Raw genomic sequence first — 26,082 nt, forward strand, 5'->3', positions numbered from 1 at the left:
ACCCTAACTGGTATACACATGTTTCGCCTTAAGACACTTGCCCTAAGGCTCTTCAGTACCAAATTGGATAACATTTATAATTCAGTGTTCATATAGAAGTATTTGTTTCGAAAGAATTTTTTCTTTCGTGTAATTCAATGTTTATATGAAAGTAGCTGTTTCAGGAGGACTTTCTTTCAGTTTGTGTCTGAAAGTTACTTCTTTGCATGATCTACACATCCATGTATAGAGTTACTTATTTTCAAATTGATTAATCCTTCCTTTCTTTGGAAGATTCTCTCATCCATTTTTTTTGTATCAGATGGAGTAGTAGAAAGCCAAAAACTTTCTTTCCCAAAAAATTAATCACTCCTAAAAATATAACCCTTTCAAATTCTCTTGTCACATTTTGAAATTTCCAACTGTCATTTGAATGTTAACAATTTTAATGTTCCTTTGAAAGATGACGATTGACAACAGTGGTTTAGTGGCAATTTAGGAATTTATTCCCTCTTGTATGATGATATCTAATGCCATTTAATTCTTCCTAATGATTGTTTGGTTTCTTGTGTTTTGCGATTCATGACATATGTGCCCATGCCATATACCGACTATTTTATTATTTCTCACAAAACAGTACCTGAATCAAAATAAAAAATGTATGTGTTTCAGAATTTTCACATTCATTTACCAAATACCGAATTCATGCCTTGCTTTATTTACGACACACTTTATTTCAATAACTAGTACGAATAGAGAGTCTTATTTAACTTTATTGTTTATACATTCTAACGCCTACAAAAACATTGCCGTAGCGAAAAGAAATACCAGGGTGGGGAGGGAATCCAAATTTTCCCAACCCCACCAGCAAAATTTCCCAACTTTCGAAAAAATGAAGGCCGAGGGATTAGTTACTACTATAATATATTAATTTTCTTACTTAGCTATCCAAAGATTGGCTGAATGCTTATGCCCGTTAGGGTATACACAAACAAAAATAAATTTTGGTTATTATAAAAATATTAATGGGAATTATTCTACTTTGGAGCAAGGTCCTTGGTCTTCCACCATATTCACCATGTAGAGGAATATTCAATACAAATGAAAGAAAACAACACTTCAATAATATTGTGCTTGTTGTTTTCGACTATTATTTTTTCTATCTTCACGGCCCGAAATTTCCCAACTTTTCCAAGTCGAAAAAAACAGCGAAAAGTTGGGAATTTTGTAAAATTGTCACTTCAAAATTTGTGGACTGTTCAGGACTGTTCTCTTACTTGGGAGAAATTAACCTTTTTTGAAGTTTTCAAACAACTCAGAATTTCAAAGTATGGGATCTCCAAGTTATGCATTATGGGAAATCCCAACCTTCTCCCAGTTCTTTCCCTTTTATTATTACCTCTCCCTTTCTTTTCTTTCATTTTTATTTTTTTAATTTTTATTCATTTTTTTACTATTATTTTTTTCTATCTTCACGGCCCAAAATTTCCCAACTTTTTCCCAAGTCGAAAAAGCAGGGGGGAGGCTCCCCCCATGGCGACGGCCCTGAGAACAACTGATAAAATAGAAGATTAATTCCATTCTATTTGTTTGATAAGTGATTAATTCAAAATTCTGAGTAAATAACTGTCAGACACTTAACATTTAGTAAATCTCTATGACAATGGAGTTGATAATGTTCTTAATATCAGTGTAATGTTGATCTCATAGGATCATGTTTGATCACCCAGGTAATCATATGATCAGGAATGTACCTATCAGTTTGAATGGATTTTTATTTCTGCAAAATATTTTCAGTGTAATGTTCATTTCGCTCATGCGATCAGGATTTGATTTGATGGATTTATATCTACCTAGGGAAATGAATTGGATCTGATCCAATTTCGCTCATAAGAAAACAATTTTTTTTAAAAACTTTATTAAAAAAATAATTATAAATTAGTCATTGGTCTATTCACTTTGTAATAAATAAAAATATTTACAAAATTACATACTTCACATACCTAGTATGGCGGAATCTTATACATAATTCATGATTATATGTACACATTTTCTTAGGACTAGCTTAACTAAAATCTATTCAACTAGGGTATCTTTGGCTGAGTCAGATTAGTGAAGGAAATAAATGAGATAGCAGGTGACTGATAATGTGTAAAGGAACAAGTCGTTTGAATAAATCTCAAACTATCTGTATTGATTGTCATTCGAATTCAGTGTTGCAATAAGAATATATTTTAGGCTGAAGCATATAGTGCAGATGATGAAAATTCTTGAATTTTTCAATTGAAAAGTATCATTTACAACATTTTTCATGAGACCTGTTTTATATTTCGTTGGATAATTCATAAATATTTATTTCTCTCAAAAGGCATCTGAATTTTGAATAATAGAAAATTTAAAAAGATATTTTTTTCCTGAACGATAGGAATGAAGAATATATTTTACTCTGAACACTTCTTTATAGAGTTGTGGGTGTTTTACCCCCTATTAATTTTCTACGAGTACTAGAGTTTTTAAAAAGATAGTAAAAATATTCTGATGATTCGTTCATGAAAAAAAGTTTACATTTACTCTACACAATGTGGCAGTATATATACCATTACTTATTGTATACTTCAAAAAAGACAGAATATAATTTTTATTTCTGCAAATTTGGTCATGGCATTCTGTCATATCTTGAAAATTCTGAAGTGCATACTTCCATTACATTTCAGATGCGCTGTATAAATGTTTTACTGAAAATGTTGTAAGTGTATTGAACATATTATCAGAGGGTTATTCACTTGAATCTTTTGATTCAAATGGTAACAAACTTGATGACTGTACATTCATGTTGGTAGGTTGGTTTAGGGCCGAGTTATATTAATCAATTTCTTTGTCAAGGCTTGATCAATGGATAAAATGATGAATAGTTGTGATCAAATGATTCTGATGATCACAGTTTGAAGTGCAGGTCAAATAATTCACGAAAAAACTAGCTATCTTCATTCTTTGTTAAGCTTTTCTATCTTGATTGAATGAAGAACAAGACACGTTTGGCCACAAAAGAACATACTGCTGAACACATAAACTTTGTTAAATATCGTAGTTTGCAGTCTAGTTTGCTTTCCAATTAAAATCTGTTCTTCATGTATAAATGAATTCAATATGCTTGTTAACTTTACTTATTTTTTATATAACGTGGAAACTTGCTGAGATCCAATGTTGAGAATTTCCATGTTGTGAACGAGTCAGGTTTTACGAAAAATTAGGAATATGATTCTGCAACCTGCCATGTTTTTACTCAACTCTGAACAGATTAGGATTTCAAACCTGTTTGAGGAACAAAATATATTTGCTTTGACTCGTTACGTGACACTAGAATGAAATCTTTGGAGATTGCTCGAAGAAAGTTCGTCATCAACAGACGTCCCTACGTTTGACGCGCATTTCGCTGTGCGAAACGGCTATCCATTCGTTGCGAGAACTGTCAAACCAAGTTAAACCAAGGTTGTACCTTCCGTTCAAATTCGCGTGTTGACAATGCGAGAACCACCAACCACCTTCGTAGTTACTGGCGCAGTGCGTATTCGAAATATCTCTGTCGTTGTCGATGGTAGAAAACTCCATCGTGTTTTGGTAGTTGAGGGCATCGCTCGCATTTCCGGCGTATCGTCCAATGTTCAGTTTGAAGCCCATGGAATAGTCGGCAACCCTGAAATCCGCGTAGTTGGCTTGCCAGTACTGACCGTAGATATCCTTCATGTTGATTTGAAGCTGGGAGCAGTTGAGCTTGGTGAGCAAGTGGAGGTTTCGGTTTCCTAGCCAGTGCTCACCAGTGGCAGATCCGAATCCGTTCGAATATTCGTTCCAGTTTCGGTTGAAGTTGATCGATCCATCGCTTCGTTTCTGGATGGTCGTCCAGCCGTCTTCGCAGTGTGCCAGTATTGGTTCCCCTTCTCCGGGAGAGATGAGGTAGATTCCGGGGGGACCTTCCACAGTGCTGCAGTCTTTCGGTAATTTATTCACGATGCTTTTGTATTCGCTCTCGAAAGATTTCAGCTCTTGGACGAGGTGGATGGTTGCTTTCGTGGCGTTTAGGTTGATGGAATTGGATTCTTCCTGAAAATGAATGATGAAATTCAGGAAATATGAAAAAAATTTTTGGGAGTGTTACTTTTTATGCCGATAGTATGTTTTTCAAATAATGTGTATGATGGGTAGAGGAAGAAGTAAATGAAATTCGATATTTCGGACCAGTAAAAAAGTTTTTTTTTACAATTTTAAATAATATTATTTGAATAAATGAATCTGCTTGTCTTGGAATTACTTGATCACATCTACTATTTTGTGACATTCTTTTGCTTTCAACCCTTATATAATTTAACCGTGACTTCCTTGTACATAGTCCTATTAATGAAAAATTGGGAAGAAAAATCCGCCTTCAATTGAAATATCTGCCCAACATTAATATTACTGGAAAAATTACATTATTTGCGGATTATACCACTTCATTGTGGCATGGAAAATACTTGGATTTTTTGAAGAATACTATTAAAACCGATGTAGATATATTGGTATTTGATATATATATATATATATATATATATATATATATATATATATATATATATATATATATATATATATATATATATACCAAGTGGCACCCACGGCCTGATGACTTCGACAATTGCGGAACTAGTCAAATGTTACACCCATGCTCAATCTTTAAAGAGATGGGATGAAATCAAAGGATGTAATCTTGCCAGGATCACCTTGGGCGACCCTGGGAAGCTGGCGCCGAAGAAATATCTGGCGATGACCAGGAAAAATCTACGCCTACGCCTTATATATATATATATATATATATATATATATATATATATATATATATATATATATATATATATATATATATATGGAGAAATGTACAGTAGAATGGAATAACGGGGTCTCTCAGTCAAAAAATCAAAAATTAAAAACTCTGCTTTACTTTGCCAAGCTTTCACTTCTAGTGGGAAGCTTCTTCAGGGCCTATAATTTATTGAGTTGTGGTTTTTTTGCCAATGAATAAAATTACAAATCATACTTACAGTAAAAATGAGTAAAAAACAATTAATTGAACATATAAATCGACGAAAAAAGTTGAACATTAATGGAGTTTTTTGGTTTGACAAATGTCATACCTTCACATAAATGTCATTTTTCAATGGGCATGATGATTTTTGATAATCTTTGACTCTAAAGGGAAAGTTGATCGATACAATTTTCATTATTATCAATATGAGTTTTGGTATAGTTCCAGCAGGTTACTGTATATACTACTGAGATTATGAATGTCAGTTCTCTTATTCATACAATTAGAAGACTTATTAATTTCAACCATTTCAAGAAAAAGGCGTTTGGAAATATTTTTTTCTGTATGTAAAACTGTGATATTAGAGTAATTTGGTTTATGTCCTGTTTCTATAGAATGTTGCGCTAATGCACATGATTTCTTATTAAGCTTTATATCACTTTTATGTGAAGTTATTCTATCTTTAAGAATTCTAGATGTTGTTCCAATATAATCCAAATTACAATTGTTACAAGGAATGTTATAAATCACATTTGACTTTTTGGTAGCATCCGTTTTATATTTTAATTTGGTATTCAAATTCTTTATAGTTTTAATATTTTTTTGGCATATTTTGATATTTTGTTCATTATGAAAAAGTTTTATGATATTTGAAGATAAATTTCCAAGATTAGGTATAGATTTGTAAGAAAAATTGATAGGTGAATTATTATTATTACATACATTTCTGCTGATTACATTGGAGTCAAAGATTGCCCATCATGCCCATTGAAAAATGGCATTTATGTGAAGGTATGACATTTGTCAAACCAAAAAACTCCATTAATGTTTAACTCCTGAGGAGTGCCAGATGATGACAGTACTACCAACTGTCGAAAGCGCTCGCAGATAATTAATAGAAGATATAAAACTTCAAATCCTTTTTGTAGAATTTAATATTATTGAAATACTCAAAATAAAGGAAAATCAGTTGCATCAATCAATATTATATATATATATATATATATATATATATATATATATATATATATATATATTTATTACTCATTCAAAAAAAGTTAGTTTGGTATTGAGATGTGATTGCCACGCTAATAAATTTGATGTTCTCAGTTTGTGAAAGAAATATTATTCTATTACTATTTTTCATAATTTTATTACCATTTTCTCAGGTAAATATATAAATTGACAAACAGAAACAATTGAAACCCCTATGGTAAATCATTTACACTGTATCCAATTTAATATTTTTGCTAAACAATCGTTAGTTAAACAAGTTCCAAGTTAAATATTTGAAAGAGCATTTGTCACACATAGGCTAATATGAAGCTACTTGTTATCAACATTTTTTTTCATTGAAATAAACTGTAGCAAGCCTGTTAATCGGCTTTTATTTTTCATTACCTATTTTTTTTGTATTCTCCTAGATAAGTAACTAACTCATCTCATTTAAGAGTGGGAAGAGATGAGAGTAATTACGAAGATAAAACTGTTAGATGCATCAAGAACACCTCTCTATCAATGCTTCTGTGCCACGATGAACAGTCTGTTCTTTTTAGAGGTTATAATTATGTCGTTTCTGTTTACAGCGCACTATATGAATCACTATTATTAATGACTTCATTTTTTAATTGATCATTAATCATTCTCACCTTCAAAATATGATCATGTAGCTTGGACGTCTGAACAGAGGATGACTTCACCAAATTTTCGACAAGGTCTTTCATTTTCTTCAAGTGCTCGCGGTCTTCATTTGTTTTATCCTGCATACTCGATACAGTAAATCCTATCGCCTTCATGGAATCGATTACGTTTTTCTGATCTTCTCTGAGCAGCGACACTGCTGACATCGCTTCAGACTGTTGAATTTCTAGTTTCGAAATTTCTTTCCTGAACTCGGGAAAACTTTTGTCGACTTTGTTCTCGATTGTTTCTACGTTTTCCAAAAGTTCTAACATCGATATATGCAATTTGTCGAAATTTGACATCTGTCCTTTTAAACTAGCGATACTTTCGATATTTTCATTTTGGTATTTCGTCAAGTTCGTAACTCTTTCAACCAGATTTTTTTGGATTTCAGTTGTCGCTAGGTTTTCTTCTTTCTTGGCTACTGACAACTCGACGTTGTCATTATATTTCAGCTTCTTTTGTATGTTACGAATTTCATCTTCCATCTTGAGTAGTTTGGATTTGAGGAAGTAGTTTTCTTTGTGTAACGTTTTTGAACTTTTTTCAAGACGAATGATATGTTGTTTTAGCACTCTTTGATGCCTGGAAGGATGTGCTATTATTTCATTCTCCAAAGATGGACTCCTTTCGTTAAGAATTCTCCAGTTTTGATTCCACTCCAGTTGTGTGGCTTTAAACTGCAACAAAAATGAAGAAGTTCAATTTTCTTTAAATAATAGACAACTTTTTTTGCTGGTTTTTCTTGCAATGAAACATAATTGTTGGGATTTTGTATGTGTATGGCTCATAATAAACCTGCTGAACTTGCTAAGGTTGAAATTGCCCAATAGTATCAATTAAAAATTAAATTTTGGCATACCGCTCTCATAATTAGTCATGTTTGAAAATTCTACAAAGAAGTTAATAGTCATATCATAATGAAATTAATCACTTTTGTACCTATTTTGATTCATTTTTATAAGGAAGAAAGAGTGCGATAAGAAATTACAAGAGGAAATGATTTTTCTAATTGAGAATTATTTTGTTTTGTGATTTTTCAATACGAATGTTGATAATGTTGATGCTATTTTAGAATCGCTATAAGAGGTATATGTCCATCCGCTCTTTGGGTCTGTATAATGTGTTGCCTAACGTTCAAGTTGGAGAAAATTGTGATTCCGAATCATAATTTTTTCATAGAAATATGTTGACAGCCATTTGAATGTTATAAAAGTGTAAAGAGAAATCTGTGAATAGTTTGTGAAAACTTCAAAATACTAAATAAAAAGTAACGATTTAAAAAATTCTATAGAAAAAAGTCAGCCTTACTGCTCTCAGGGTCGATATTTGAAATTGGAACTGTGTGCAGCACACAAAAGGGTGGGGGCAGTAATGAAAAAAAAGTTTTTATGAACTGCGTTCGAAGCCCTCAATAAAAAGCATCGGAGGCGATCGTTTTTCAAAATTTAAAGTTACTCAGTTTTTGAGCCATCTGTTTCGGACTAAATTCAAATAATGTAATCAGTCAGATTAAGTTTTGAAGAAGCTACCAAACTAATAATTTATTTTTTGTAAAACTGATAAAATGTTCACAACATACCTAAATTGAAGTAACTTTTACCAAACAGTTATATAAACATTTACAAAGCCAATGCAAAGTTGTTACACAATTAATAATATTTTTAGGAGAGATTTGATTTCGAAAAAAAACTTTTGTGCTTTATAATAAAATTGTTTTTCAATAGTATCTCAAAAATTAACAGAACATATTTTTTTAAGCAGAAGGGGGAAGAGAATCAAAGTGACATTTTTGTCTCTCAAAATACCCCTAACATTATGCATTGCATAAGCCCGGACGGCGGTGCTACCCATCCGAAGCCGGGAAGTTTTCATCGAAAACGCAACCCAATCTCTAAAATACTAAAAAAAGGCCATTTTAATGCTCAACGAATGGTCAAATATGTGATAATAGGAGATATCTTTTGATAAAACTATCGCGCGATAAGCTAACTTCAAGTGGCTTCATAACCGATGCTGAAGAAAGGTTGCACAATTGCGTTGGTTTCATTTTACGTAGTGAACCACTTGGAAGGTTTAGTGTAGTTCTTTGGTGAATAGGTAATTATCCAAAGACATGGGAATGCTGAACCCTTAAGATGTTGAAGCAAGACTGTAATTCAGGCAGGCAATACACTTCAACAGTGATGAATTTGATTCACAATTGTCGGAACTAGAGCATTAAGCGCCTATAATTTGACGATCTTAATATGAGCATGGGCAAAATTGTCTGAAAAGGAAATAATAAAATGAGGGCATCTGAATGAGCTACGAGAACTTTTTAAAGTCAATTTTGCTCTTTGTGCCGTTTTTAATTCATTTCGGCGTTTTTATGTATTCGTTACGGTAGGTATAACATTAAATTTCACTTTCAAATGAATATTTGAACTGGGTCTGTCTTTATGCTTCAAGGAGAAAAACGATCCGAGCGGATGCAGGCATGCGGGTTGGTATTTAAAAGCTGCATGATTATTGGCTCGGAATAGCAGGTGAACCACGGCCATTATCGGACACAGGCATAAGGCAAAACACCTGCTTCTGACGGAGACATTTTTAAGTATGAAATATCGCAACTACCTCGTCGTGAAGCAATTCGGATTGTAATTTGAATACCACGCATTCCTATTTCGTTGTTTGTCACTCCGAAAGTGTTTGTAAAAAAATTACCTGGGATTTATATCTTTTTTATTTATAAAATTAATAGGAAACTTTCAACGGTTCATACTCGTATATAATTTGGAAAAATTCCATGATGTCAGAAATGCAAATTTACCATGAGCTTTTCCCCATTTATGGTCCTTTGAGCCGGGCATTTAAATCATATTTAGCAAATTGAAGAAACATTGTAATTTGGAAATTGAGAATACCAATAACCTTGAGAGAAAACTGATATTGATGTGAAGAACGCTGTAAGTAGAAGTTGAAGTCAATTTCATCTATTTTCGAGCTGTTTTCTGTGGTGAGCGTTCATTATTATTCGGGCATACACAACTTTTTTTTTTCGAAATATATTTGACTTTCTCATTTTAGAGTCAAATTATGACTGACATACATTGACAACTGTAAGTTTTTAAATCATGAAATCTCGTAATTTTAGGATAGCTAAAGTACAAGAAAGTATGGAAATATATTTTATCTATACTTTCATACGTAAAATGACAAATTAACTTTTTTGCTGCCCTGAATTTTTTTCAACGTAAAATGCAGTTAACAGGACGCTTTCCTCAATGTCATATAAAGAGGGCTGTCTATAATGCCCATTATTCTGGACTGTAAATAAACACGGAACAATTTGGTATTTGTAGTATGGTATTTTAAGAATGAAATTAATTTTTTCGAGCAATACTGGACATTGTATATATACAGTTTGTCGATTTAAAAACGGCCATCATTGAAAATTCAATGATAAGCCGAAAGACGTGAAACATACTTTCAAGGAGGACATTTTGTAGGCTAGTTTTGAATTGAACTACATCAACCCACTATCTTGAAAAGTAAGTTTCAATTTGAACGTGTTTGACTGAAAGTCCCGTTAGTTCCTATCTTATATACTAGACATTAACTCATATGAACCGAAATTACTACAAAAGGAAATACGACAATGTGCACCGCTACTGAATTCAATTAATCCACTGAGGTATTCATTAAATTCAGTCTGTGTGAAATAAACTTAAATACCCTCCATTCTCTGTGTATTCAAATAAATATACCACTTCGTTTTATTCACAACTCTGGAATGTTTACATCCGGTTCTCAAAAGGCTCAACCCCTTCTAATTTTCTCATGGGGAAGAAAAATAGATATAAGTATAAATAGAAAACATGTTTTCCAATTGAAATGAACAAAGTTTTCTTCATGTTTAATAACTTTCTTAAAGAAACCTGTATGTGTCATTATACGAAAAAAAATATAAAAAAATTCCCTTCCACGCTTCCCTCTAGAAATATTTTGAAAATTTCCAAAACATATCCTGTGTTGAATTATTCCTGTTTCAAAAGATCCGTTTCAGTATTAACAAAATTGTGTATATGTCTGCAGATTATCACTAATTTTGTCAGTGACTTTGTTAATGGCTTTGGTCTTCTCATAAAGCTAATTGAAACCATTTTTCTCATGTAATTATAACTCTGAAGGGAGACTTTGAATCCTATTTTTGAAAAAATTGAAGTTGTCAAGATAAATGTAGTAAGTGTCACATATGGAAGAAAATATTTCTAATTGAATTTGCTCTCAGATAAATAGGAATCAGAAGGAATATCGGTAGTTCTTTGACCCAGGTCATGTTATTTCTATGTTCAATAGGTCTCATTTCATCTTCTGCTTTATTTGTTGTATCTGTTACCACTAATTATTTTGAGTGGTACATGATACTATGATACGTTGTTTAAATAAGCATATTTTTTTACTGGGTTTAAAAACCAATAGAATGCCTGACTAAGAACAGGGGCTATACCACACAAGTTGTTTTTTGGTTTTAATGGTTCTGGATTGTGCTGATATCTGTAGACCATAATAGGAACGTATCGGAAGTGTGCCATATCCCCATATCCATTTTCAAAATGAAAACTAATTTATTTTAGTATATGAAACCTTCATTTTCCAAGAAGCTGACTTTGTGGCAAAGCTCCGTCTCTTTCTGAAGCACTCAGTAGGTTATAAGTATAAAAATGTCGAAACATATTGGACCTTTTTTGGAAAACAAAGTTTTTGGCTTTCTACTTCTCCATCTCCATTCAAAAAATGTGAGAATCTTCTAAATAAAGGAAGGAAAATCAATTTCAAAAAATTAACTCCATACAAAGATGTGTAGACAATGCAAAGAAGTAACCTTCAGACACAAACTGGAAGAAAAGCCCTCTCGAAAGAGCTTACTTGATATAAACATTGAATTACACGAAAGAAAAATACTTTCGAAACTAATAGATAATAGATCAAGATCTTCAGATGATGTGGTGCTGCAGGTTTTTCCGGGTTTTCTTGCAGCTGAAAAAGCAAATGCGCCACTGGAAACAATGAAGTCGCTCCGGAGCGCCAATTAATTTTTATTGTTGTTTTTATTTTTATCGTTGTTTTAATAAAATTGTACAGTTGATACTTTTATATGAACACTGAATTATATAAAAACACGTTTCTCTATTCAGTTTGTATCCCAAACATTCGTAAAAGAATTGAATCAGATATCAATCACAGGATTGCTACACAATATAGTGAATGAAAGAGCTAAAATTTTAATTATCCAGATTTTATCCAGATTTGGTGCTGAATGTTTGGAATACAAAATAGAGAAAAGCTTTTTTGTATAATTCAGTGTTCATATAAAAGTATTTGTTTCGAAATTATTTTTCTTTTGTGTTGTTTATATGAAAGTAGCTGTTTCGAGAGGGTTTTTCTTCCAGTTTGTGTATGAAAGTTACTTCTTTGCATGATCTGCACATATCTTTGTAGAGTCAATTTTTTTGAAATTGATTGCTTCCTTCCTTTCTTTGGAAGACTCCCACATTTTTTTGTATGGTATAGTATATAGTATAAAGGGTTTTGTACAGTATAGTATATAGTTGTATTGCATATAGAGTAGACAGCCAAAACCTTCCTTTCCCAAAACATTAATCTTTCCTAAAAAATACCCCTTTCAATTTAAATATTGGACCTTATAATGCCTTGGTCTCTTCGTATTTCATTGATATTACGTTTTTTTTGGCTTTGATATATTATGGATATAATAAGCCAGAGAAATTGACTGCACTTTATAGGATACAATTTCGTTCGAAACAAGTTGATTGTGCTGAATTCTGTACATACATAATTCATCACGGAGATAAAATAACAATTTTATTTTATGAAAAATGGTTCACTACTCGTAGTCTGAAGTGCCTGATTGCATATAGTGAGTAATACCATTACTTAAAATTTGCAGTATTTTATGAAATAAGGCGGAATGACACCGGAATCTCAATAATAATTTATTTACTGGTATTTAGATGATTCGTCTCAAGAGTCTTATGAGACATAAACATAGTTTATGGAGTTCATAAATTGCAGGAAATGACATATATTTTTGGCGCCTGCCTTGTATCTGACCTTATAATTATTTTGAAATCATGTAGTAGTCCAAGAAAATAATCGAATGTGTTGGGTAGGGAAATGACATTTTTAAAAATGATGGAGTCAATAAGCATAATTTTCAGTGAAATTCTGTTTCGAAGAGACTCGTAAAAATATGAACCTCATGAACATTTTTATATACAGTTACCGTTATAAGTCAGCAACATATGAGATTTTTTATTAATTTCATACAATTTGACTTCAGGGATAATATAGTTACATCTTAGTATTAATCTTTACATGTTAGAATTGACATTTTTGTATTTTTGTAAAAAAAATTTGAGAATTCGAGAAATTTAACCCTTAATTGAATTTTATTAAACTGATAAGTACGTTTACTTGAAAACGCATGAGTTGATGAAATCTGTATAATTTCACTTATTCCTGAAAACCTATCGTGATGTTCACTGGAAAAAAATATTATCTTTCAGCCTAATAATTTGCACGAGCCTAAGTGGTTTTTATTCATCACAACTTTAAAACTTGAAACATTTTAAATAGTATAAGAGCCATATTACTGAGCCTAATATTCCAGTTATATTACTATTATAAGTTTTTCAATTATATTTACTGAATAAAAAATAAAGCCCTCTTTATCTTTTTTTTATAAAATACCAGAAAACTGCTCAATTTTGTAAGTGTGTTTAACTTTTATTTAACTTAAGGATCATACGAATGATATCAGACAAACAATATAGAAATTCATACTTCCAAATCATACAGACTTTACTTAAATGAAGGAAAGTACATAGATAATATATAAAAAGTACAAAAAAAGAAAAAATATTTTTTGTAGATACTTATACATACAAGAAAGCATGACACTGTTTTTGCACAATTAAAATTCGTTGTAAATATGAACGAATACATCGAAAGGGATATATTTTTTGAAGAGATTAGTTTTTGAGAAAGAAATGTTTTATTTTACCCATTTCACAGGGCTGGATTTGGAAGTCTGGAGGCCCTGCCGCAACGAAGGAGTGTAGGCCCCAAATTATTAATTATTTTCCAAATTAATGAAATAATATTTCTGCCAAATCTTTCAAAAAGTTATTGTCAGCCAATGAAATTATTTCATCAAAGAATATAGTGATTTTGGTGAAGTCAATAACAATTTATTAAATAGTAAATTACGGTAAAAGTATAAAGTAAATTATGAAACTTTGCGAGCTTTTTTCGAACGAAAGTCGTTGATGATTTCGCTAAAATCTAGCTACCGAAGTTGCAGGATGACCTGCAGGGTCAACCGTTTTCGGATTTTTTTCACTTATTTTATTTCTCTTTAATTCATGGGTACAAATTTCAAATCACACATTGTAAAAAAGTATTGTACTGAAATACTCGAATAAATCAAAAATTGATAATAAATGGAAACGTGCAATCAGGGCTTTCTGATATACCTTGGTATTCTTAGTAAAGATGCAAAAAAAAGTTTAGTAGAAAAACCGTGTAAAAGTTGCTGACCCGTAAAAATTTGATTTTTTTTATTGTGGATGCCCCGCCTACCCTCTACTAAATTCGGTCCTCCCCTTTCATATACTATAATGAGTAGCAATCCTATGAATGATATCTCATTGAATTCCTTAACGTATAACTAGGAAAAAGTGTTTCTTTTAATTTAATGTTTATATAAAAATTGTTATTTTCAAAGTAGTTTTTTTTCGGGTAATTCAATGTTATGTGAAAGTAGTAGGTAGTTTCGAGAGGGTTTTTTCTTCCAGTTTGTGTCTGAAAGTAACTTCCATGCATGATCTACACATTTTTGTTGGGAGTTTTTCTTGAAATTATTTGCTTCTTTTCTTCCTTTGAAAGTTTCCACATTTTTTTTATAAAGATGAATAAGTAGAAAGACAAAAACATTATTTTCCATGTACGAACACTATTATATCATAGTTAAAAAATGAATAAACAGTTCGATGGTAGGCAAGCTTTTGGTGAAATGTTCAATATGTACCTCATAATTTAGTTTGTCATCTAAGTATATGCCTAGCATTTTTTATTTGATCAAAAAAACAGTTTTTCGGTACCCAGAGTAGTATGCTTGTAATACTTGACTCATATAAAGTTATTTTAAGTTGCTTTTAGAACTGATTCACTGAATTGTTTTCAGAATTAATTTACTGTGTTGTTTTATTTTTAACTAGCGAACCGCCCCGGCTCCTCACGGTTGCAACGCTGATACTTAATATACATATAAAGGTTTGCGATCGCTGCTAATCATAGAGTGCTATAGGGCAAAGCGCAGCCTTCAACGCGTCATTTATAGGCACGGGTCGCCGCCCCCCTTGCCTGTGTCGCCGCAACCGCTATTTTGAATCTGTGCATTTTAAATCTGGAATATCTTCGAAAATATTCATTTAAATAACATGCTGTGGAGGGCCATAATGATTAGTGTGTATTGCTTAAAATCACTTCGTGAAAAAGTAAAGGAGGAAAAATGGTTATTGTGGTTATCCCTAACAGATAGACATACATCATCGCGGACTTTTTTGTAGACCTTTTCAAGGTGTACGATACTGTATGTAGTACATTATTTTGATAATCTCGTAGAGTTCATCCGGCGTTTGCAATGTAAGCGCAAAAAAGTGTTCATTTAAGACATCTCTCTCTAGGTTTTCGACATCACTTTAGAAACCAACCTCTAAAATTACCAGTGTTTCTCTACTATATTATGAATGTCATATACATATTAACCTTCCTCTTACTCTATCTCTTAAAAAACCCGCATCAAAATCGGTTGCGTAGTTTTAAAGATCTTAGCATACATAGGGATAGATAGCGGAAAGCAACTTTGTTTTATACTATGTAGTGATTATGTGATTAGCTTCAATTATTTCCTCTGTGCTAATTGAGTGAAAAATATTGTTCCTTGCAGGGGAAAAGTTTTTTGGATTACATGAAAGCTGATTATGAATAATAGGTGCTGGTGTAATTTTTTGCCCAGGGCCAAAGACTGTAGTACTTTCTTTCATGCTCATTACCTCATCATTTATTCTATATTTTTCATTTTGACTTTCGTTTTTTAATAATTTTTCATGAGAAAAGGAGAGTCAAAAACACCAGGGAAGTTACCTAAAGTCGTGAACATCCAAAAAGTGTGTAGTGTTACTAAATAAAGTAATGCATTTCCATTCGGTTCTCATGGTACGACAGATTGTGAAAGGGCCTGCTTTTATTTTACATTTTTAGATTTTTCATAAATGAAAATATCACCAACTCTGGAAATGTTTTGATATCTTTGTACATATTTCAAGCAGACTCATGTGCATCCTCGGAACGAATGTATTGAGTTATTTTATATTTCCTATATTTCTATCCCCAATTACATAAGGTTGGGTATGTGTCAATTGAAAAGTTTCTCAAAGGAAAATATGAAAGAGAAGAAACGAACCAGAGGAAAATATACCTTTTGAATCGTTGCTTACATTCATTATTCCACTTCTTGAGATCCGACAAACGCCCTTCTCCCTATTAAATGAGTTTCCTTCAATGATTCTAAATAAATTCAATGGATCAATTTTTCGTTTCAGGCGTTTTTCGATTAGTAGTTTCATTGTGCTTCATTAAATTCAATCTGATGAAAGTAGGGAAATTATCAAGAACAAGATGTTTTGCTAAAATTCATGTATCCAATTATCACTCAAAGTTCAAAGGATTTATTTTCACAATACTTGAGTTAAAAGCTGGGATTATCAAGTCAAGTGATAATATAAAAATAGGAAACTTTTGTCAAACTTGACCTTTTCCGTGATAGCAATAGTGGAATCAGCAAAAGAAAAAAATGAACGGCCTGTATATTGGATATGGAGATGAATATGAGTTCATTCACACCTACAATTAAATTTTAGTGGAGACGAACCATCGACAAACAGCTGTTAGGTAATGCAGTGGTCTGAATGAAAAAATGGAATAAATCTACGATAATAACATACGTTTATCCCCCTCAAAGTCTTCACTAAGAACGAATGCCATCTGCCACCTTCTGCGTAGTATGTCAGCATCGCGGGTGGCATTTGTACCCCTGAAGTGTTCCCAAGCGTATCGATATTATAACAATCTAGGCTGTTATTTATGTAATAATTTTTTTTTCTCTTTTCGATCTTATATTTAAATTATCATATTTTCATCGTGGTGAGAATCTACCAAAAGTTAAATGAAAGTTATCAACAACTAGTTGTTTTAATTGTTCACCATTTGTTACATTTAAAAAAGAGGATTACCTAGTGTTTCTCTCATTTTTCTTAATTTTGTTCGAAACAGAATGAGAAGCTTTCTGGAGAGAGGTAAAACAATCGTTAATTGTTGATTATTAACAACATTTCAGAAACATATTTTTAAACGTTCGCGTATAACTGTTGTGCTGTACAAAATTTTTTATATGATGTGTTTTTGGTAATTTAATAATAGTTCTTTCTCTATAAGGAGAAAGACAATATATAAAGAATGAAATGTTTTTTTTCTGTTGAAACAGTTGAGAATATCTATAATCCATTCACAAACACTAGTTAAACCATACAGCCTAGCCGCATACTGGCAACTTTATTCGAGACACTTTTTTGTCACAAAAATAGAACATATTATTTCTTATCAGAACTGGCACACATGCGATTATAAAGTTATATTGTGGTATATACTGATCGATAGGAAATTCTGTACTCTTTACAGTGATGCTGTTCATTTTTCCAAATTTAAATTTTTTTTCTCTTCTCAGCTTATTACCAACAGTGATAGTGAGGTCAAAAAAGATAAAAATATGTCCTCAGGTTAAAGTTGAATATGAAGTTCATTATATATTATTGAAAAACATTAACAGTTGAATAAAAATATAGCATTTGAATAATCAACAGGTAGACAAAACACGTGTTTGAAATTTTCAAGCAAAACCATTACACGAAAGACATGAAAATGACAGGTGTATCAGTGTTTGCCCCAATTTTAATAAATACTGCCGCCATCTACTTGTGAGTTGTGAAAGCTTGTCGGTTGTTTAACAAAATTTTTATTTGGGAGGACCTTGGACTGGGAGATATCTAGATTTCATAATATGAACGATGAATTCAGAGATGTACATCTACCTAAAAAAGTAATTTATAACATAAATGCTATGAAACCACCAGTTTAATTACTTTTTTGTTTTTGTGATGAACCTTTCTATAAATTAGATTTACAAAAAAAGCATAAATGTATTTTTTTTTAAAGTCTATCTAAAACAACTACTTTCAAATACGTATATTGTAATCCCCTTTTTCTTTAAAAGTTTTGAATGGTATTGTTAATTTTTTCTTCTTCAAATTGGGCACAAGAAAAACTAGTATTCAAATTAGAGATAATTACCTGGTTTTTCATCTTCCCGCACATAACCGCCGTACTCCTCCAATTGTCCTTGGCAGCTTTGAATTCTTCATTCAGTATTTGTAAATCTGCTTCGCTTTTCGCGTTTTTTCTTCTCTCATTCTCTAGTTCTGCGTTTATGTTTGCAACGTCGCTTTTCAGTAACGTAAGTTCGGTTTCGGCACGTTCGTGGTTTTCCAAGATGACCGACGAATTGAGGGAGTTTTGGAGTTCCGTAACTTCCGTCTTGAGTTCGGCCATTGTATTGTAGAGCCATTTCATCGTAATGACGTCGTTTTTCTCCGTTTGAGGTTTTGGAACTTTTCCGGAGGTCACGCGTTTCACTTCAGATCTGGAATTGAATATGAAGATGAAATAATAACAAATAAAAAAGAATACATCATTCGAATATAATTAATGGTATTGGCGTTCGTAATAATTTTCAATTTTTTGTATTGATTTAAAGGTCCTGTTAATTGTTAAATATAACCCACAGTATGATAAAAAAGTATAATTATATAAATTTAAAAATTAGAAATGACTGTGTAATATTGAAAGATGAAGAAACAGAATTTCACAAATTTCACTTTTTTACTCCTCCTCCACTTCCTCTTTCCCAAAAGTTTACGTTGTCTAAAAATGCATTATTGAATGTCAAGTCAGGTCGATGTACTCCATTTTTGCAAAAATTTCTTCTTTTAGTATTAATGTTCTGCGTGACAGAACATCAAATACAGAACTTTTACGTTTTCTTCCCATCGTGAAGATGTTTCAGTTTTTTTGAAAAAATATATCTTCAATGTTAGAGTACTTCAATCGGTTAACTTTCTGAATAATTCCTCATACTAAATAATTCCATATTATTTAAATTTTTTTTTTTCTGGGGGACTCAATATTTTGTTTTTTGGGTTTATAACCTTCCACATTCTTTTGACTGGTGTCAAAATAAATTAGAAATATCATAGTTTGAGGCGAGGTTTTCTTAATGAAAACGGAAAAGGATACCTTAACCATTTAAGAAATCTAAGTATCAATATTTAATGTTTTGCAGTTGATTTTTTTTCAATTTGTAGGCAAAATTTATGAATACGAGACTAATTGGACTTTCCAGTAGTTTATATTACGTACTAACTTCTCGGGGTGAACTTTTCAGTTTACCCTTTACTACACTTCTCTATTATTTTTTTTCAGGTTCTGGAAGGTTATAAACAAAAAAAAACAGTCTAAAATGGATAATTTCACAAATTCAAAATATTTATTTTCTCTAATCCTCAAACAATTAGGGTTATTACATACTTCATTGAGAAAAATCTATGGACTTTTCAAATTTTCAACCTTCTAACTCAGTTACCCAATTTTGTTCAATAACAAAATGCATCCGTTATTATGAATACAAAAAAAAAATAGAAAATTTAGTTTTCACAAAACTAAAGTTCCTTGATAAGAATGTGGTTACGAAGTACATGCCTTCATTCCAAGAGTTTCGATTATCTGAAAATATAGATTAAGAAAAAAAAACGTTCCAAAATTTAAACGACAAAAATATATTTGAATTCAATATAGAAATTAATTACATTTATTAAATTTTACATTTATTAATTACATTTATTAAATTTTACGTCTGACGACAAAACTTTCTCCTTTTCAAAAATGTATTATATATTCAAATAAAAATATTTTTGCTGATTTAGGTTCTGTTTTCCTAACTATCAACAGTCTTGAAAACGGCAAAACAGCATTTTTTATTGTCCAAAATCTTATCTGCATAGTGCAATAAAATTTTCCAACGTTGCCTTAAATTTTTTATAAATATTTGGGCTTGATTGATAATAATAATGATAATAAATGATAAATAAACACAATATTACTAATACTTCGACGGAATAATACATCGGAAAGCAAAATTTCCTTCCTTGCTGTTAGAGAGACAGCTGAGGGCCAAAAAGATTTTTAAATAGTCAAGATAACTGAATCTCTTCATAAACTTCCTTCTCAAACTTGCATCTCAAAATTAAATTCAGTTCCTGAAAACGTATAAAAGAACTGTCTAGTAGGTAAAACAATATTTTAAATATAACATTTATAATCAATTCAACGCCAATAGCGACATGATGAAATACAATGGGCTATATAAAAATATCACGAAAATAATTTCTCACAGTCTCAAATACTCACCTCAAACTTTTGATCTCATTTCGAATATCGATAATCTCCGGAGTGTCAAAAATCGCCTTCAAAATATGCTGCTCAATGGTTTTCATATCTTCCATTCTCATATCCAAAAGCGCAGTCACTTGTTTGCTTAGCACTCGGAAATCCGTTTCTAAGTCACTATCGGCGCACGTCAAACTAGTACCGATAAGGATTAGCACAACTGTAAGTGTCCACGCTTCCATGATTCCGGTACTTTTCACAGAACGTATCGAAGCACGGCACACCGAGTGTAGTACCGACCAGGGTGGTAGGTACTTTTATAGAAATAGAGGGATTGGTGGGCATGCGTCGCTTAGGGCAGGTGGTCCGTTGGATTTTTTCTTCGGAGGCAGTACCGCATTTATGAATTTCTTGACTCGTGCCCATTGTTCGTAACATATTGAAATGATGGTGAAGCAGTACTGTGGAGTTTCGTTTTATTAATTTTTGGGAGTCAATATCACAAATATCACAGACTACCAAAGATTTGATGTCTGATTTTATACAATTGTCTTGGTGCTATATCTGAAGTGTTCATTCAATATGTAAGTTCTACAGAAAAACGTTATCTACAGAGAATGAATAACTTCTATGAATCGAGAAATATCCAAATAGGGAATTGTTTCTGCTTACATTCCATTACCTGTAGCAATATTGTGTACGGATTTTGCAGTTCCCAAATATCCTACATCAATTCACACAATCGTTTATCTTGAGCAATACTCAAATTGTTGATAATTCAAGAATATATTTGAAACATATCTTTTTCACATCTAAGGATGGATTCATGCACCCAGTCTTAGGTCGTAAGTTGCATATCATGAGAAATTGTGAGCAATTTATCATCGATTTTTAATAGATACATTCATGCCCGATCATATATGTTATCTTTATATACATATTCATTATATTTTCGAGCACGAGTTGTAACTGTTATTGAATGTTCAGACGAAATTGAACATATTAGTCTGTGATTGGTGGAATCTCTGGCGTAGAATGAAACCAACTCTAATACTTTTCAGACATGTCAGAACTAGAAAACAGTCTCTCAACGTGTGTTTCTCTAACCAAGTTAGTATTGAAAGATTATTAAAACTGACTCCTTACAACTAAGTTGTATTTACATCTGAAGGAACCGATAAGTTACTTCAGTGATGAGGATCACTGGAAACAGAACAGAAACAATCGAAATCACCTCCAACCAACGTTGCAACCACAGATGAATACAAAGGTACATTTCGTTTGAATTTCTGCAAGGCACACGTTATTTGACGTGACTAATTGAATATAAATGTATACTTGGCTAGTAGATATCGTACTTGCTCATGGGCCGCATAGCACTTACGCTTGGGTGTTCATCATGAAGTGGTTGTTTGATATTGTAGTGTAGTGATTCGGATAAACAAACGTTCCCCGTCCGTAACAAAATATTCAACTCGAAAGACAATTCATAACTACTCTCTTTAGCTGATTGGTAAGCTACGGTGGAGTTATAGCTATTTAAAAGTATTGCCCAGCGAAGCAATCTGTTACTTGTCAGTTTTCTTGTTTCTCTATCTCCAACAATTCTTGGGAAAAAATTGATCTCAATTTCTCATCAAGAAATGAAAGTGCTTCGGTACCTTTATTATGAATCGCCTGACCCGTTATTTGATGAAAATTAATAATAAAATTGTGTAATTATCATCATGGATGGCGGTACCTTTATTGCTGTCGTCACTGGTTTTAACTAAAAATGCGTCTGAAAATTGAAATTATTATCATGGATGGTACCTTTATTGTTATCGTCATTGGTTACAACTATAAATGGCCATATAAATGGCTTTATTAGCTTATTGAACCAAGAAATGAACCAAGTTTTCTATAGTATTCGTAGAGGAAAATATGATCTTAATTGTCTGGATGCAGTCCAGCGATGAATGAAGACCTTCACAGTTGCAACATATTTTTTGCTCGTTGATTATTTTGGGAAATGCTGAAAGCAGTAACTAAAATGTCATCGAGGTATCAAATCACCACATCCAGCCCTATTAAAATCTGGTCCATCGGTAGACGTTCGCATATAGACTCGATGTGTGATAATAACTAAGTATTTTCTGCTATCAGGATTAACTGTGACTTGGTAAACTGTTGAATGTTTTTTTTCAACAACCTTCACTCAATGCTGTAATGCATAACTTCCCATTTGAAATGATTTCAGAAAATGGCATCTTCTCTAACTAACCTGTCTAAATATATACGACTGTCTTGTTGTCTGCCATAACTGACTTCCTGATGCTTTTACGATAGGCAGCGTTGATTCTTATTGTAACATGCTTATTAGATGTATAAGAAGTCGTTGATTTTCGGCTCGGATTAGTTTCGACTTTTGAGGGTCATCGTTCGTACGGAGATGACAGCATGTTAATGTAAAAGCCCATTTTATTCTTTATTCCATAATTGTCATTTCTACAATTTATATGGTTGTTACATATCATATAACACTGTACAGCAATTACCTAAGCATAAATGCTTGTAGTGCATATTTCTGCATGAGGAAAGTTAATATATTTTTTTAAATGTTTCGAGCGGTGCAAACTGATCTAGGAATTTGAAAACATTGCTTTTTTTAATAAAAACATTATAGATATATCCTATATTTTCATTGTTATTCTTTTTATTTGGTATTTGAAGGAACTGAGTTAAAATATTTTTTTTTCATTTGAAGTGGTAGTTTATTATATAGTTTCGGACCTATACAACAGAGGTTGTATAGGTCCGGTATTTCAATGGATTGGTTTGTGATAAATCGGTTTGCAATAGTTTTGATAGGATTTATAGTGGATTTGTTTTTTATGCATATATAACAGACATAAGTGCATATTATGTAGTTTGTCAATGTTGAAGATGTCTAGGTCTTCGTAAAGCCCATCAGCGGAGAAATGTTTGTTTTTTAAACCTATTTTCAGTATACAGTTTCGAGTAGTTTTCAAATTTTGTAATGCATTATTACATGATCCTCCCCATATTACTATACAGTATCTAAATAATGGTTCGAATGTCTAATATAAAACGTATCTAAATATGAACATTTTTCAATTGATTGCTTATTAGCTTTGTTGTTTGAATATTTTGCATGATCGTTCAAGTGTTGATCGACAATTACGCCTACGATATATTATTCTTTTTGGTTTTTTTGAATATATAGACAGTTGCAATTTGGTTAAGAGCATGGTTTGTTTATGAAGCATAATATTATTTCTGCTTGGTTGTGTGGCGATATTTGTAGAAAATGACTTATTCATTTTCATACACCTTCTTTATTTCACTTGATTGCCCATTTTCAAACGTGATTCAATTTTGATACGTCATAATGGTAGTGATCCTGATTAAACATACACATTCCAATTAGAAATTGCTAATATATATTTGATCAACAGCTGAGATAAAGTCAGAACTTTATTATTATCTCATAAAGACAGGATATAATACGGTTTTTATGAAATTTGTTGTCGGATTCCGAAACGAGAAAGCAAACAATTTTTCCCGCTACCAATATTGCGTTAGAAAATCCAATTTCGGGCTCTTCGCAGTATTATCTTTCTCCTTCGACCGTGCCCATGAATGCGGCCCTGACTAGTGGCAACATTTGCCGTACCTGCATATCACGATAATGATATTGAGTGTCTTGTATATAGATTGGCCTCACCTGCCCGGCAGATGTTGTGAGGAATCGTTTCCCAATTTTGTACCAGCCTACGTCGAGATACGATCAAAAAGATGTGTTCGAAACATTCATCTCACCGTTGGCGTTTCGGCTACCGCGTGGCATCGAGGTTGTTTGTTTGCTACTCAATATTTTTTAAATTTATTATCCATGGACAATGATGGTATTTTGTTCCTCTGGAAAACAAACGGTGAAATCTTGAAATACTAGATATCGCATACTAAAAAACAACACATGTTTATTCTGCCAATGAAGCCAATGAAGGTCTTCACTTTTTATTGGTCATCAGGGACAAGTCCGATTTTAATGATTCTTATATTGCTCTAACAATATAAAGAGATTTATGGAAAAGTCAATTTTTTCATTAGATTTATTGAATACTGAGGATGTTAAGAATACTTTTTTTCATGAATAGTCACGTTGACGATAGCGTTGTTGATTTGTGTGATAGGTAAAGTTCAATAATTTTGTACTTTCACTGCCAAACTGTGTGAACGCTATTTTCCGGTTTTTTTGGCTTTGGTCTGCAGATTGTTATGCCTGAAGTTTCGTCTACTACTGTACAGGAAACCAACACACACAAACAGGTATCTCAATAAAAACTCTAACCACCAGTCACAACAAAAGAAAGGGATAATTGAAACGTTGTTAGAGAGAGCACGACGTATTTGTGAACCTGAGAGTCTTCCTGAGGAACTCAATCACCTAAAAATGCCTTCAAAGGGAAAGGGTACAGCGAAGGAGAATTCGTGCTTTGCTGGTCAATAAAAAAGCTTTCCTTCCCTATGTTGAAAATGTTACAGACCGGATTGGGAGAATCTTGGAGAAACACAAAATGAAACCAATATTTAGGCCAACAAAAACTATCAGACGAACACTAAGGACAGCTGAGGACCCGAGATAATCTTTAGCAACACTTGAGGTATACCGGATTCTTTGTAGTTGCGAGTTGGTTTATATTGGAACCACTAAAAGAAGTGTGGGTACCCGTCTCTCTGAACACAAGAGAAATTGCCGACTCAGATAAACCGACAAATCTGCTGTAGCCGAACATGCTCTTAACCGAAAGGCAATCACATTTTCTCATTTGAAGATAGGGTAACACTCTATAAAACTCAAAAATACTATCCAAGAGTATATAGAAACTCAAAAACACAGGTATAATTTCAATAGATGAAGAAGAGGCAATCAACATCAATAAAATTTGGCTACCTGTTCTTGTAGGTACACAAACAAGGAAAGGTTGTCCAATTAAGAGAACAAAATTCATGCCCACTAATAATAAAATAAAACCAGAGTCAAATACCAGCATCGTAGTGAATGCGATCAGAACGACGTAACAACTCGAGCACTGCGACCGTTACCACATCTCCTTTGATTGTGTCTACCGCAGTAGTAAACGAAAAGTCAGACATGAAAACCTGCAGACCACTGCCAAAAAACTCGGAAATTGCTTTCATACAGTATACGATCTCTATTGACAGAAGGTGCAAATGGGACACCGATATTAGGACTTCATCGTCCATTTATCAGTCTTTCTATCCTTGATATATAGACACTCGACATATTGACAGATTGCGTGTTGTTATTGCCTTTATCGGTGAAATTGGCCTATGTTGTAAGAAACCGTTTTTGGACATCTCTGATTCACAATTGTCCAACCTTATTATTATCAAATTTCGAAAAGGAACTGCATACCTATATTGTCGAAGAGGGGGTCGAAGAGAGGAGTGGCTGGATGTAAAGAAAATCTGCTCATCGATAGATGTGTAACGCAGGACTAGATACAGTATAAGCGTAACCTCTCTATGGCCTGGATCGATTATCGTAAGGCATTTGGTACAAGATTGCATGAACTCATCTTACATTTGCTCAGATGCCTTGCGGTACCCGACAAAATAGTGAGATGCCTTGTACAACTGATACCACTCTCATCATAACATCTGGTCAGGATAGAGTTCAAACAGGGTAAATTACTTTCAGAAGGGGT

At 32.6% G+C, this 26,082-nt stretch overlaps 2 protein-coding genes across 2 annotated transcripts in view; one reads left to right on the forward strand and one right to left on the reverse strand.

Moving 5' to 3' along the window:
• Positions 1–26,082, forward strand: part of LOC111517831 (UDP-sugar transporter UST74c) — a 67,671-nt gene that overhangs the window by 13,039 nt on the left and 28,550 nt on the right. The window lies entirely within an intron of this gene.
• Positions 1,822–20,897, reverse strand: sca (scabrous). Its single transcript, XM_023174114.2, has 4 exons — positions 20,369–20,897; positions 18,197–18,545; positions 6,688–7,401; positions 1,822–4,080 (listed from the first exon to the last, which is right to left on the reverse strand). Exons 1-4 carry the CDS (start codon positions 20,587–20,589, stop codon positions 3,379–3,381), a joined length of 1,986 nt encoding a protein of 661 aa, XP_023029882.1. The 5' UTR covers positions 20,590–20,897; the 3' UTR covers positions 1,822–3,378.

The sequence above is a fragment of the Leptinotarsa decemlineata genome, unplaced genomic scaffold (genome assembly GCF_025532065.1).
Source record: "Leptinotarsa decemlineata unplaced genomic scaffold, Ldec_3_MD MMD2_tig00003736_RagTag_RagTag, whole genome shotgun sequence".
In the NCBI taxonomy this organism is placed as follows: Eukaryota; Metazoa; Arthropoda; class Insecta; order Coleoptera; family Chrysomelidae; genus Leptinotarsa; species Leptinotarsa decemlineata.

What these genes read in the sequence shown, in the direction of transcription:
- sca (XM_023174114.2), bottom strand. Translation starts at nt 20,589, where the DNA reads ATGGAAGCGTGGACACTTACAGTTGTGCTAATCCTTATCGGTACTAGT. An exon ending in AATGAGATCAAAAGTTTGAG is followed by an intron (nt 18,546 to 20,368) that starts GTGAGTATTTGA and finishes ATTCAATTCCAG; the next exon opens with ATCTGAAGTGAAACGCGTGA. An exon ending in TACATGATCATATTTTGAAG is followed by an intron (nt 4,081 to 6,687) that starts GTGAGAATGATT and finishes ATTCATTTTCAG; the next exon opens with GAAGAATCCAATTCCATCAA.